This window comes from Pavona decussata, unplaced genomic scaffold, assembly GCF_977016875.1.
Source record: "Pavona decussata unplaced genomic scaffold, jaPavDecu1.1 SCAFFOLD_321, whole genome shotgun sequence".
NCBI lineage: Eukaryota > Metazoa > Cnidaria > Anthozoa > Scleractinia > Agariciidae > Pavona > Pavona decussata.
Genome location: NW_028145711.1, coordinates 1,835,032 through 1,850,909, shown reverse-complemented (window position 1 = coordinate 1,850,909; position 15,878 = coordinate 1,835,032). Strand labels below are relative to the sequence as shown.

The 15,878-nt window shown below is 38.8% G+C and overlaps 2 protein-coding genes across 6 annotated transcripts in view; both read right to left on the bottom strand.

Moving 5' to 3' along the window:
* Window positions 1-2,977: 2,977 nt before the first annotated feature.
* Window positions 2,978-9,778, bottom strand: LOC146453987 (uncharacterized). Of its 2 annotated transcripts, none has more exons than XM_085096079.1 (5): window positions 9,490-9,778; window positions 8,525-8,612; window positions 6,304-7,422; window positions 4,636-4,672; window positions 2,978-3,849 (listed from the first exon to the last, which is right to left on the bottom strand). In XM_085096079.1, the coding sequence occupies exons 1-5, from the start codon at window positions 9,638-9,640 to the stop codon at window positions 3,763-3,765; spliced, it is 1,482 nt and encodes a 493-aa protein (XP_084952205.1). In that variant the 5' UTR covers window positions 9,641-9,778; the 3' UTR covers window positions 2,978-3,762. The 2 variants fall into 2 exon arrangements, with proteins under 2 accessions (XP_084952205.1, XP_084952204.1); XM_085096078.1 differs by having other exon boundaries at window positions 2,982-3,849; window positions 4,636-4,675.
* A 3,222-nt stretch (window positions 9,779-13,000) lies between these two features.
* LOC146453984 (uncharacterized) overlaps window positions 13,001-15,878 on the bottom strand; it is a 45,958-nt gene continuing 43,080 nt past the window's right edge. For 3 of the 4 annotated variants that reach the window (XM_085096089.1, XM_085096091.1, XM_085096090.1), the window contains one exon: window positions 13,001-13,321. In XM_085096089.1, coding sequence (XP_084952215.1) covers window positions 13,100-13,321 — 222 coding nt within the window. In that variant the 3' untranslated portion in view covers window positions 13,001-13,099. Of the gene's footprint in view, window positions 13,322-14,841; window positions 14,961-15,878 lie in introns of all 4 variants that reach the window. The other variant, XM_085096092.1, reaches the window with a different exon arrangement.

Below are 15,878 nucleotides of genomic sequence, written 5' to 3'. Positions count from 1 at the left end.
GTTCGACAAAGAGGCAAACGATATAAATGAGAGTTTCTTGTATGATACGAATGAATTTCTTTCTGTAAGGTGAATTTACTGTCAAATTTTAAGGGAAGGGTATGGTTTTGGTAAGAGAACATGAATAAACCTAATTGAAATAGGTGTACGTCATGAAATTTTAAAATACCAAGAATTTCAAGACGAACAAGGTTCGATTTGTAAGTGGAGGCCCAAATTAGGTTGCAGTAAAAAAAGTATGGATAGACTAGTGTAAAATATAATGTTCGTAGAGATTTTGTCGACAAGTAGAATTTAGATTTGCGAATGATTCCGATAGACTTTGAGACTTTGTTAGCCACATGTGAGATTTCGGACTTCCAGTTTAAATTTTCATCTAGAATTACTCCCAAGAAAACTGTTTCTTTTAGCTGATCAAGTTTATAATTATTTATTAAAAGTTGAATATCATGACTTGTACGTTTTTGACTTGGTTTAAATACCATAAATTTAGTTTTTTTCCAGATTTAATGAGAGCTTGTTAGCTCTAAGCCAAATTGACAACTTATTTAGCTCAGTATTCAATGTGTTAGCTAAGCAATCTGCATCCTTATGGGACAGAAAAGCGTTGGTATCATCAGCAAATAATATTAACTGTAATATTTTAGATGCATTGTTTATATCATTGATATAAAGCAAAAAAAATAAAGGTCCTAAAATAGAGCCTTGTGGGACACCACATGAAATGCCTGTCACTTTCTGATTCAAATCCTAGCAGTACGCAGGATGTTTGTCCCATGAACCTACTTTAATGGCCTTAGCTCCCACGAGTCTCCTGTAGCTCAGTGGTAGAGCATCCTAACTAGGAATCAGAAGGTCTTAGGTTTGACTCCTGATTAGAGCATGCCTGTGTCACTTTCTGGAATGATACATCATTCTCAGTTATCAGCAGTGTGTCACACATCAGGATTATTCTGTAATGTCTTGGCCCTTTCGCCTCGTTTGCACGCCTTTTTCAACATAAGACTTTTTTAGCGCAGGCGTATTCTTGATAACATGACTTGTAAAAGATGGAGTAGAGGTTTCCCGATATCTCAGTGGCTATGTACCATACGTTCTCGTATTTAATAAACATATTAGGGTGAATAAATAGGAACTTGTAACCTTTTTGATACAGTGGTAGTTTGGTCATTTGGCTTGCAAATGTTTGGTTGGACCTCAAAATGTAAATAAACGTTGGGCCTGCTTCGTAACTCCGGAAATATTTCACGTTTAACGTAAATGATCTAATAAACGCTGGGGGCGTTTATTAAATTTCAAGGGTCCGATGGGGCCGTTTAAAAGATAAGAGGCGTTTATTCTAACTGTAACATGGTAACCTAAATACGGTATTATAGTAAATTAAATGACAGAGCTTTAGCAGACTATCAAGGCCGTCCGCTGATAAGTCTAAACCGTCTACAAACCCATAACGGTGTATGGTACATACAAAGCGGCGGAAAAGGGTACTGGTAGTTCTTATAGCTCAATGTCAAGATCTGAGTCCTCGTCGAGCACCATGGTATTTTCATCACCGGCCTCTGCAATGTCTGAGTTAGTTATTGCTTGAAATGGGTCTGGAAGAGTTGGCTCATCAAGCACGGAAAGTTGTGCCCTCAACTGCCCTGCCCCTGCTTCACATGGTTGGCCTTTCTTGAAACAATGGATCTCTGAATCTTGAGAGCAATCAGGCAACGGTTCGATTTAATGCGCAGGACTTGAATGATGACTTTGTAATTACCTCAGTGGGGAGCCGTGCCTAGGCGGTCAACACCCTTCCTACAATGATTTTTCTCGGTAGCGGTCGCATGTTTCCCGATTCTGTAAATTCTTAGACGCCACTGGCTATCCACCCATCACATACTGTTCAGATGCTAATGCCTTGGTAATGCCCTGTGCGATCTTATGAGACGTACCTAAATCCTCGAAAGCAAATCACATTTTACCAATGTGGCACCGAGGGGATCAAACTTATGATTTTTACTTTCGTTTTTATTTTTGGGTGGCAATTCTTAGTTCTTTATTCGCTATTACGAATTCTTATGTATTTTAGGCCAAAAGAGTGTTGTTTCCGGCTTTAATCCTGAAATTGTTCTTTGCACTGCACATGATGTTACTACCAATTTCTATAAATATAATATAGTGAACTTTACTTCCTCTAAAGGATTATGTCAGTTGGGGCACATACGCAGGAGTGTCCAGTTGAGACTAATTTACATACAACTCGTCCCGGGATTTTGCTTTTCCGCCATCGCCAAAGCTTTCAAAAATATGGCAACAAACCGCTTCTGTAATTACTAAAGAACGTTTGTAAATAAAAGATTCAGCTAACTTTCCGAAAATGAAACACGATTCAAACAGATGAACACAGCTTCCTGAACTGACCGACGGCATTTGATAAAGTGCTTCTCATCAACGCACGCATGCACTTTGGTGAAGTAGTCCCTATAAAAATTCGTGCCGTGATCAATGGCGACTTAATTTATAGTATCAGTAACATGAGGACATGCACCAGATCGATGGCCAAACGCAATATGCAACTTCTCAGTCTCTCCTTCTTTACTACATATTAATTCATCCACAAGGTGGCGCACAAAAGTTTTATTTTTAAACAAACTAGAAGAAGCCTCGACTGTGCTCTGTTCTGTTGTAAAGCACGCAGGAAGCGGTTAGAGCACTAAAGAAGCGTAGGGGCGGGGAACACGAGACAAAGTCGAGTGTTGCTCCCTACTTCTTGAGTGCTCCAGCCGCTTTCTAAGTGCTTTACAACAGAACAGAGCACAGTCGAAGCGTTTTCTATTTCCCCACGTATTCACACTCATTTTCAAAACAAACCTTCTTTTCCAATCGAACAGAAGTGGCGTCAGCGTGCATGCGTGTAATCTCATAAAGCACGCATTTCATGACGTCATTTTATAGTCTATACGAGTGTAGATCATAGAAAACTGCCGTCAATTTGTTCAACGGATATAATAAGAATGCGCCGTTTTACTGATGACCACTTCATCCATGTTATACAAAAATGCATGAGGGAGTGGGCTGACAAAAACTAAACAATAAGGCAAAAACGAGTAAACGGACCAGTCAACAGCTTCAATCACCGTGCACTTGTTTATTAACTATTGTTCCTTTTAACGGACAGATATTTTCACAATAGGATTTAGTTTGCTACAGAAATGAAGGAAGGCATAAAAAAACTGTCACTCCTCTTCAGTTTCTAAAGTCGTTGGATGATGATATCTGGATTACCCAAACAGAATAACAGAAATATCTACATACCACTTCGCTCTAAGGATTTTATATAGTCAAAAACTGAAATGACGCCAGTATTCTTTGCATGAAAAGTTCAACATCAAGTTCAACCATACACCATGCATCATGCTTGTAATCGAATTTGTTATTGTCGCTTTTTGGTGATTACTATTTCCTTATGTAAGCACGAATGTAGACATTACAGACCATTTTCTCCACTATGCTTTTGCCATTTGCCTTTGTCACTTTGTTGCTGAGAAATACTATTCATAGACAAATATCACGTAATCAAACTATAATGCATACCGTAGACCATTGCCATGTCATTACAGCGTTGATGTTACTATGGTGACTCAACGGACTCTTAACTGCAGTGTTATCATAATAATGATGATGATCATCATTCTGCCAATGTCAGCATGACGTCACAAGACCGTTTGGCGTGATTGTTATCAGTTCACAGTTCCATCATCCATCCGTGCAATTCCATTGTTAGATTGTTCTGAGCGCTATTTTCCCCTGTGCCTGCATTTTCTTCTTCAGTGCGCGGAATTCCTCCACTGTATACTGTTTTGGTCCCTGAAAGACGTTAACATGTTGAGCAATAATTGCGAACAGAAAAATTAAACAAGTAGCTTTACTGGCACCTTCTGCTTGCGACACTTACGACTTAAAACAGGAATCTATTCGAATCACACGTGTTCCAAACGTTTGGAACAGAGAAAAATTGTCGCATAATGGTGCTAATATGTATCCTCCAAATTAAAATAAGATGCCAATTTTTGGCAAGTAGGCAGTTTTTAATCATGCTCTTTCCGAATATAGTAACAAATCCCATAACTTCGGAAATTTAGTTTTTGTGACGTCACCACTTTGTAGCACCCCGAATTAAGTTACTGACTGTCAGTCTAGAATGTCTCTTCTTCTGCATTAATTGTCGTTAACTGACTGACTAGAATTTGTCTTTCTGCAGCTACTGTCCATTATCCGTTCAGTCTGATTGATACTGTCTTTCATTTCAGCTTAACTAGTTGTCAGACAATTTAATGAGAAAATTACGTTGGAGGGGGAGGGGGGCGGGGGGGGGGGGGGGGGGTCAGGGATGGCGCAGTGGTGAGGGCACTCACCTGCCACCAATGTGGCCCGGGTTCGATTCCCAGACTCGGTTTGTTTGTTGTTGGTTCTCGTCTTTGCTCCGAGAGGTTTTTTTCGGGGTACTCCGGTTTTCCCCTCTCCTCAAAAACCAACGCTTCTAAATTCCAATTCGATTTTGAAAGTGTCCCCAATTAGTGCTCCGCGCTAAAGACGTTGACACTTAAATAAAGTGATTTATATATTTTAGTACATTCTAAGCGACGAACTTACCTTCTTCTCGGATTGTTTTTCATCAGTTTTACCAGCAACACTAAAAGAGAAACAGAAAATGGTCATGACAGTTTCACCATAGATGACAGACGAGCGAGGATTCTTTCCTGACTTAATTGTCCAAAACTGGACTTATTACTACATTACCAAAATCTCATACATGTTATAACGAAACTGAGTGTTATATTTCAATTTTAGCAGCAACCTTCGAGTTTGATCAGCAAACCACATCTATCTTTCATCAACATTGACATTTGACAGCATCACGATGAAAAAGTTGTCTCATATAGTTTGTCTTAACCGTAGAAACAGTGTGTTTACGTTTACGTTTCACTAGCTTGGAACCGTCTCAGTCTGAAAAATTAGGCGGAAATTCCAAGAAAAAACGCAATTTATTACACGACTAAGGCAGTCAAAGGGCGAACAACTAAAATCAACTAAAAGATCGCTTCATTACTATTTTCTAAGTATTGGACCGGGTATTGTCCCGAATAATCCCGCGTGTGTCCCTGTTTCAACTTGAAATCAAGATGGTGAACGATACCGATGATTATCTTCTGCACATTCCAGTTTATGAAAGGACCGGTTGAAATTGTCATAAACCAACTCTAAAGCGACCAAGAAGGTTCATAGTTGAAAGCGACAAAGAAGATTGAATTATAAATTTTATGACTCGGCTCACGTGTTTGGTGGCTGCTTCTTCCCAACCGTATAAACCTTGCAACCCCGATTTTTCCATTTACTTGAAGTTCGACATGCTAGACGAGCTATTCATTTAAGACGTTAATTTTCCTGGGTTCGATTCCCGGACTCGGCGTCACATGTGGGTTGAGTTTGTTGTTGGTTCTCTTCCCTGCTCCGATGGTTTTTCTCCGGGTTCTTCGGTTTTCCTCTCCCCACAAAAACCAACATTTCCAAATTCCAATTCGACCTGGAACGAACGGACACCTTTCAACGAGCTCCGGGAGCTCTTTGGTGCTTCGTGGGTAAACAAATTACATTTATATTTTTAAAAGGTATTCTTACCTCGTTTAAATATTTTCAAAGAATCAAAGCATTTGCTTTCGAGAGAATTGTGTTGAATGAAAATGGAACGATAACTTTCTTGACGGTTGTACCAAAAGTAATCTGATTGGTTCGATTAAAAGTAAGTCAAACTGATTCCTGTGCTGTAATGGCTTATCCAAATATTCGGTTTGAAAATCCTTTTCCCTACCGAAAGACCAGGTAGGCCCTCAATTTGAACAAGGTCATTTTTTTTTATCCATCACGGTTTCCGCATTTGTTTTTTTTTTTTGTTTTTTTTTTGTTTTTTTTTGTTTTGTTTTTTTTTTTACGATATGTTATGTCTTGACAGAAAATATTTATCTTGAAAGTTCTCTTCAGCAGCTTGTGTTATAAATCTGTTATTAACCAAGCTTGTTCGGGACCGTACTGGAGGGTATCGGCCCTCGTTCTTTTCTGAAAGTACCGCGCTACACACGGTCCGTACTGTCGAGATCTCGGGACGATAATTTCCCTGTACGGCCCGTTAATATATCGCTTTCAAGCCAAGGGTACCAGAAACGAGAAAAACTTTGCCGATACACTTCGGTCGGGAAATCTTTCCTTCGATGATTCCACACTCAAAATTTCTGGAACGTCGCTCACCTAAGATAAATTCCTTACCTAGAGGTCGTCTCCTTACTATCAATTTCTGCACTTGCTGATGTGTGTTTAACCATCCCAGCTTCTTTCTTCATATTTTTAACTTCCAAGGCTTTCTTTGTCCAAAGTAATGTCGCACGTCTCTCTGAAGTGTCTGTCGTTCCTCGCTTCTTTTTCCTATCTTGCGGAGATAACAAAGTGCGCTCGTAAAGCAAAGTATATAGCGGAATCTCTCGTACTCGCTGGGATCTAAAATGTAACTTTGACTTCACGCCATTTTTAATAACACTGTATGTTTGAGCACATCTTTGGGCGATAATCTGATGAAAATTGGTTTTGCTTAGCTCGTAAACTTGCAAGTGTTCCATACACTCCACGCTTGTGCAATACGTTGGAAGATTCATAATTATTTCAATGTCTCCAATGACGTCATTTGGTCCAGTTGTGGTCACCTGAGATTCTCGTTGCCTCAAGAGCGTTTCTATGGCAACATATCCGTACTCCTGTCTGTGCCTACGTCTTTCAATGACTGAAAGAGGGCGACTTGGATCAAGATGAGTTTTGGGGCCATGTTTTCGTTCAAAAACAGTTTGCCTACCAGCCAATTTATCTTTTGTCTTTCCATCCGCTTTCATTGTCTCATATTGCGTCATGCTTAATCGAACATCAGCTATCACTTTTCCCCAACCGCGACACACAAAAAACAAGCTGTTACAAGCGCTCCCCTGTTTCACAAAGCGATTCCCAAACTGAATCCCGCGTGGTTTTAGATTTACAATGAGCAAGTTTTTGATAGCTGGAGTCAAGTTTTGAAAAAGAGGTGACTGGTTAACGAATTGGACTTTGTTTTGCCATTCCAGTCTATGAGCACCAAAGGATCTCGAGTACAGGTCTTTATCAATGAGCAATACGAAGGTAAGTTCTTCAGCTACAATGGTAGCGTTGTATGATTGGTGGTTACTTGATGTCATGATCATCTCTCCAAAGCTGCCTCCTTCTGCCAACATGCCGAGGTCTGGGCCGACTAACGCAGTACGGTCCTTGTTACCTCGAGGGATTGGGAAGGAGTCTTGTTGTGGTGCGCTTGACTGTTCTTTTCTGGCATAAACCAGTGCAGAGCCTTTGAGAATGATACCAAAACTGTTAAAAAAGAGGACGAAATACAGCTGATAGAAAGCCTCTGTTAAGTGATTCACGGGGTGCCTGTTAGTTTGATTATAATTCACTTCAAGAATAAACATTATTAAAAGGAGGCAAAGGAATAAAGGTTTGTTGAATAAATCTGCAAATCATACATAACTGCGTTTATTCCAATCTGCCATTGCGAATGTTATAAGAAATCTATCTTCCTTGGTAAGAATTAGAAAAGTACAAATTGTGGAAAAAAAAAAAGAAAAACTTTTTAAAAAGTTTACTATTGGCAAAGTGTTGTTGGTTTATTTGTTAAAGAGGGACAGAGGGTTAATTCAGGGAGGAGCACACTTCAATTAAAGCCATAAAGGAAGGTTTAACATACTTTTAAAGGTAGATTAAACAGAATCGTGTCCGAAACAGCTTCCATAAGATCCATGTGACTGCTCATGCTTAACCAGTCATCCTGTGTATGTAAGGTATAATTAACAATTATTCCACGAGCGCGCGTTGGATATGAGATGGCTATCTATCTCATATCCAACAAGCGTGAGTGTAATAATTGTTTTATTAAAAACAATCCAGAAATATTGCTAGATTTTGCGGATTTCACTTTGCAAGAACAATTAGAAGACAATTCAATGGTCTCTATTTCTCGGGCATGGTATAATGGCTCATATACCAAGGCCGCTAAGCCAATCAAATCGCCTTTCTTAAATTAAAAGGGAGTAAGTCAGATGCCAAGTCTTCAAAACTCATTAATAATTCATAAACCCAATGACCTATCAAATGGTCGATAAAACATTACGTGCAGTAGTTTTAAAACCCGATAAAACCACTTTCTCGTATGCTAATTCCAACGTTCACAAAAGCATCATTGTTATGAAATCTCTTGACACACTCCCTTTCCAGCAATGTTCTTGAAGACGTTCAAAAAACTCACAGCACGTGTTTAAGCGGGTCTTAAACCACTCGGCATCGCCTTGTGGTTTTAAATTCCGATAAAACACTGCTGCTCGTGTTTTAAACATTACATGAGAATCGAATCATAATTGTAGCTAGTTATCAATTTGTAAAATGAACGCGGGTAGACCATCCTATTCCAACTTACTTTTTTCCTTCTTGTCCTTGCCAAACAATGGCATGATCCCTCTTGACTTTCCTTAGGCTGGCATTTTTGGCAATATCCACAAGGACATCTGCAAATTTTCAAACAACTAATCATATCAAACACGGGAAAGTGATTATTGTGAATGGATAGTTTTAACGCATACAAAGGAAATGGGCAGTTACCGCAGTGAAATTCTTGTTTAATTTTATTAGAGAAATATGATGATGCAGTTTTGTGTTAACAGTAGACTAATAGGGAATAATGATTACCAGTTGAATACAAAAATAATAATAATAATAATAATAATAATAATAATAATAATAATAATAATAATAATAATAATGATGATGATGATGATGATGATTATGATGATGATGATGATGATGATGATGATGATGATGATGATGATGATGATGATGATGATGATGATGATGCGCCTACGGCCTCGTCGGCTATCAGGCGATACTCCGCGCGATTTCGCAGGATAATTGTTGACTTTCTAAAGGGAAATTTCGCATTCCGATTGACTACGCAATGACGTTCTTTTTTCGATAAAAAGAAATGCTGGACTACGCAATACCGTTCTTTGTTCTTTTTCGATGTAAGCTTAATGCCTCCGGAGCGCGCGCGAGTTAAAAAAAAAAAAAAAAAAAAACGTTAATTAACACAACTAGAATTAAACCTTTTTTGTCAACATTGTGTATTGAGAAGATTGCTGTCGCTGATTAACCTTTAAAACAATAACAGTGCTCTTTCTACGTCTGTTCTTCGACTTGCAGTTCGGTTTAAAAATGTTAAGAGCGATAGTTCCTCGACAATGTACAGATATTGCTGAATAAAATAAATGATATACTCAATATCATCGTAACACTAATTTTTTTTTGGAACGCTCCTCCAGAGACGACTCACCGCTTCGTTGTTCTATGCAAGATCGTACCTTATTTTGCTCACTTACCGACCCATACCTTTACTAAGGTTGTGAAAGAGAGGCGTCCTGGTTCTGAAAAAAGGAAGGAGTCTATGGATGTTTTCAGACGAGCGAGTCTGCACCGGACTTGACAAAACGCGCTCCATTAATTCCAATAGAATGCGACAAACTGGGTAGGTGGACGCCATTCCTAATCGTTTCGGGATTTTGTCGGGCTATACTGAGAATAATACGAGAGTTTTACAGTTTAAGATTGTTGAAAGTATTTTGCACGAGCCATTTCAGCCCAGGTTTGATTGATCCCACTTTCCTAATTCTAATCACATGACGTCATAATGTGGATTACAAATTACACGCGCAAATTAGCCAGCCTGAAACGCGGACTAAACCCGTTTAATAAAAGCCAAAACTAACAAATATTCATGGTGGCATGAAATTGCGGCTTATCCAAAATAACAAGTAAGGAGAGTTTGTCTAATCGAAACTTTCAGTTTCCCTTGCTCAATTACTTCCTTTAACGACATAATTAAATAAAGGTTTAAACTTCGTGACGCCAAATAATTATTTCCTTTCTTTTTTTAGCAATGGAGGCTTGATAGCGCATATATTGTGTCTGAATTATATATCCGAGTTTTCAGCTACTAAACTTAGTTAGGCATAACTGACTTTTCTTTATTCCTTATTTTAGCCCTGTTTTTGACGTAACACCACACAAACAAGTTTACTTTTGAATCCATCACCTCTTTACTCTTCGCCACCCTAGGTTTTTGTCTTACTTCGGCAAACAGCTTCAAGTCCGTTGTTCACTTGATGCCCATGTAATTGACGACCCTGCCGCGCCCCCTGCGGGTTAGGGGGAGGAGACGGATGACATTTCAGACTAAAATTTGTAGTCTTAAAAAAAAATTACAAGTGCCCATTTAGACCAAATTGCGCGAGGAAAATGTTGTGATTGTGATTGCAGGTCTATTAAAACCGTAAAGCTAGGGATCGTGATATTCGGGAAAGAATGTTCATTTTGTGGTCACACATTAAAGATCGAGGCATAGTCGTACTTGATTATGTTTAAATGGCCCTTGATTTACGTTTCTGTTACAAGTTGTGCTGAGTCTGTGCATGTTAGTCTGTGCATGTTCATTGTAACTTTCTATGTTTGTATGTCGTGGTGAATAAATAAATAAATAAATAAATAAATAAATGTTTTCCCGAGCAAACACTTGCCTCTGCGAACTCCAAGCTTCGGACATGTCGGAGGTTTTTTAAAACCGTCAAAGGATCGTAATGATATTCGTGAAAGAGCGTTTATTTTGTGGTCACACACTAAAGAGCGAGGCATAGTCGCACTTGAATTGGCTGTTTTTTTTTTTTTTTTTTTTTACACATCAGTCGTGTTGTTTCTTTGTTTTACAGAATGTGCTAAGTTGCATGATTTCCAGAGTAAACGGTCGCTTACGATCTCGAACATTAAGCTTCTCAGTCTATTGAAACCGAAAAGGAATCGTATTGTTCTTGAAAGAACGTTCACTAAAGTACGAGGCATAGTCATGCTTGCAGTCGCAATTTCTTTGTTTACAAATTGTGCTGAGTTGCATATCTTGTCTGTTTTCCCGTGTCACATTCGCTTATGCAAGCACTGTGCTTTGCAGGTCTATTAAAAACCATAAAGAGGCCATAATATCCGTGGAAGAACGTCCATTTTGTGGTCCCAACACTCACACACTGGTTTTGCCAATCATAAATTACGCTCCGTAAGGCGGAAAGGACGACGGCCACACGAATTTCACGCAACGGATAATGAGATGCACGCTTCCATATTTAACCGGAACATGTTGGTTAGTAACTTAGTATCTGTGCGACAGTATTGGACATGGATGGAATCCATCAGTCTATTGTCGTTTATAAATCCTTAAATTAGGCCGGAAATTACAGACAGAATCTGATATAAACACTTTTAAGTGTTAATTAAAGAGTTAAAACTCTTTGATGAGACCACAACCATTATCTACGATACACAAATATAAAATTCCCCAGCGTGCTAACTTTCACTTTCACTTTCGATACAGTGTGTAACCTGATTCGGTAAGAGAAAGAAGCGCGTATGGCAAATAGACGATGACGATGATAAAAGTTCTGCGTTAATTTTTCCGGTTTTTTTTTTTTTTTTTTCTGCTTTTTTGCTACTGACAGAACATCTGCTAGCCCATATCTGTATTCTGTTAGTCACTTAAAATGGCCATCATTGCTTTGAAAACAAAGATTCTTTAGCTAACAGTTCAACTGTCTCTGTTAAGCGTCTAACTTTCTTTTGAGACGTCCGGTCAAAGCTTCGGGCTTTGTGCTCCATCAGGGGCGATTAGAGATCTTTAGGTTCTGTTATAAGTACAAGTGGAAGTGTTTCCAATAGACAAAGGGTACGCGCACGTGAACCAGTGTCAGTTTAACGGGAAAACGATATACCGTGTAGCATGAAAATTTTGCGGGAGTTTTATTTTGCGGATTGGCGATATTTTGTAGTTTGCGGGAACAAATTTTTGCGCCTCGAGATGACTGAAATTTCTGGTGGGAACTATTTTTTGCGATTCATTGTTCAAGAAGCAGAAAACTTCCGCAATCATTGAGAATGGATGTAAAAGATCTGGCATCGGAAACGCCCTAGCAAATGGTGTTCCTTCAGATGACTCCATTCGTGCCAATCTAATGTACTGATTTACTGTACACTTTACATTTTCTGTTCTTTACACATTGTTTTGTTTGCGAAACAGACTACCGTATGTGTCTAAGCTCTGGTTGCCTTTTACAATGGAAAATCATGTCCGTGTTCTTGTTTGAGTCCAATTTATAACGCCCAGTGGCACAAGTCTATTTCAATCAAAGTTTTCAATTTGACTGAGGGGAGTTATTTTTTGCGGCGTTTAATTTTGCGGGTATTTTTTTCTGCGGGAACTAATTTTTGCGGATCGTGTTCAATCCGCAAAATCCGCAAAAATAAGAACCCGCAAAATTTTCATGCTACACGGTAGCTGTCGTCAGTTTTACTACGAATTTTTGTGAGAACGGCATAGTGATTAAAACAAGTCCTCGAAACGTAGGGGATCTCGTCTTTTCGGAATCACGAAAGGGCTTCAGCAGCTATCATGAATTCAAAACAACTGCTAAAAGTTTGTCGCTAACAAACTTGAGTGAAATGAAGCTTTCTGGGATATATCTATTTTTAGTACCTGGTTACGAAACATAAAAGTAAAATCTCGTACTAGAATCTAAGGGTCTCTGTTGTCAGTGCACATAATGAGTGGGACAAATTCCAAAGTGCACACATTACTTGCTTGCAGGAAGAGGAAAGCGATTCTCATTCATTTTGAAGCCTCATTCGAGTCATCGTAGTAAACTCAACTTAACAATCAGGATTCAAATTAATTTTAAAAACAATGGCAGAGACCAAGTTTAACTGAACAGCAATTGAACAAGAGGCTGAATTGTGTTTACTCTTTTTTATTTTTTAAAACATATCAGTAAGCACGGCAGGAGGAAGTTATGTGCTAGTGGTCAAAATGAAGCGGATACGCCGGTGAGTTTGCGTTAATTGAATGCAATTAAAAATACAAGTGTGGATGCAAGTGTGCCCGAGTTTTTCTTGTCTTCGAACATCCTCAGATCATATTTTTAACCCTTATAAATTTACATTTCTTGTCCTTTTCTATACTACTAGATGGAATGACAAGGGCCAGGCTTTCATTGCAGTCACCAGTTGCACCGATGCACATATCAGTAACTATAGCGGGCTGGTATGCAAAGCGTAGACGTCTGTGGCGAAAGATGTACTTCACTTTGAAGATAAACGCCTCGTCAGTGGTATTACCGCATCGATGCTCCTGCAAATGCAAACGAAAATGTCAAACAAACATTGTATATCACTTGTACATGGTTTATTTCTGGTTACAGTAGTCTTTATAAAACTTGAGTTCTCAGCATTAACAGTTCGCGGCCACTTTAGTCGCAGCTTCTTGCACAACCCAACTGTCTCTTTTGCCGAATTTTGGACAATATTTCCTGTGTGGCTTCTAAACTTGCAAAAACCAACTCGAGCAATATCGTCACAATACATCTAGTTCAATAAGGGCTATCAATACTTAATTGAAAACTGGTTTTACCCTCCTCTCTTTTTTTATAAGAATATATTTTATAAGAATATTGAGGCTGAAATTTGCGAAATGTTAAGAATATTTTAAGAATGAACCCGAGACTGAGATTTTGAAAAGGATATTTTTGTGTATTGAAAATCTGTAAATACAATACAATTATATGTTTTTAACTTAATCGTATAAAATTATTCCTTTCTCCAAACGGCAAACCAGCCAACAAAACAAAAAAAACCTGCACTAGCTATAGCCAAATGTTTGATGCTGATGGCAGTTCAATGAACGGTACATGTAATACATATGCACAGTATACAGCACAAAGGAAATGAACTAAACCGCTAAACGTATCATGATAATTTTTTCTTTGATATTGATACCCCGATATATTCTAAAACGGAAATGTCATAAGCTATAATTTAAGAATAATACAAGAATATTTTCAACCTAAAACTGACAAAAAATATATAAGGATTTTCAGCCTGGGCCGGAAAAACAACATTCTTATAAAAAAGGAGTCTATTTTAAAGTTTCATTGGCGGCTACAAAAACGAAACGTTTTAATACCAAGTGGGGGGGGGGGGGGGGGGGGGGAGCGAGCGACGACTTGTTCAAAATCATGAACTCAGAACAAGAGTTGAATTGGTTTTCTCAAAATGATTCCTCGCAGCCAACTGCGAAAATATAGCAGTAAGGACAACACAAAGTTTTCATTTCTTACGAAAAAAAAAAAAAGTTGCACCAGTATCAAGCAGCATCAGGAGTTCACGGCATTAAAAGCTCGTAAAAGGCCCTTTAGTGAATTATCAGACACAAGAAAATTGTGAAACAACACGACCCTTCCCCATCTCCATGCCGGCGTAATACCACGCCCGCCGCTCCTTCCAACGCTGCGCCTCTGCAAGCCTCGTACCACTCGCTACACTCATCGATTTTTGGTGCCTTTTTTCGCTAAAAAGAGCCCACTTGAAAGCCCTTGGAAAACAAATCAGCAAAATTTGGGTTCTTTTTCATTAATACGGTATGTCGATCATTCACATTGTGGCATAAAATTGTGCGGGAACCAGCTCGATAGAAACACTTTGTTTGAGAATGAAGCCGGAATTTTGAAATAGCTGTATTAAAACATTCATTCAGAGAGAGTTACACACTCGAGGTTGGCATTGAAGTGATCAAGGAATTCAAGCAAAAGAATCCATGTGATAACCCTTACAGCTTAAATGGGTCGAATCATGAATCTGTTTTACGTGACTTACCTCAAACTTTAAGGTTGGATTCGACCCTCTCTGGACGACCTTGAGTGCGTAGTGAACTCCGTTAATGTCCACATGAATAAATTTTATTCCCTTTTCTCCTTGGCTTTCTATCTGAAAATCTTAAATAAGCAATGTATAATTATTGCGTATGAGATCTCACTGAGCATGTTGTTAAATACAGAAATATTATTGGCTAAAATATTCTTGGTTTCCAGCCGCTGACAGCGGAGCGACAGACATTAGTCGGGGCTTCAAAGGCCATTCCCCTCCCTCGCTGAGCAGGACATGAAATCAAAAAAATTGCGGTTGGGGGAATTTCTAAGCTGGCAAGGAGAATGATCATTTCGAATAGGAAAATCTCGTTTTCAGTCAAACCTCCCCCCCCCCCCCCCCCTTATTACTTGGGACAAACCAGATTTTCTTTTTCCGAGTATGCCTATGCACTAACTGAAAAAAAAACAAAAACAAACATGAACCATTTACTCCCCAGGCTTAAAACATAACATATATTTTTTTGTTTTTGTTTTTGTTTTTTTCACATCTACTCTCATCGATATTCAAATCCTATCAGTATGCATGATGTTTGTGACATTTAATGGCCTTAGCTCTCAATGGTAGACCATCCGAACAAGTAATCGGAAGGTTTTTTTAGGTTCAGCTCCTGTTGGCAGACGGTGATGTATGCTTGTGTCACTCAGGCTGAAAAATACGTCTATCATTTACTCTCAGTCCAGGCTTAATACGTACCATTACAAGGGCTAGCACTATTTCACAGTTATTTTCAACAAAACAATTATTCCACTCGCGCTTTAGTGTTAGATATGCATAATATGATTATATTAATCATTCCATATCCATTACGCGCAAGGAATAAAACTGAAAAAAACGTGATAAAAAAATTTATATTTAAATGAAGACTTTTGCTGTTGAAATAGACATGGACGGCAACCCCTAGGCTGCAAAGCAGTCCGAACTTTGGCGTTGCCAGGTCAATCGTACAATCTGACGCACTCCTCTAACGACGAGTGTGCAGCTCG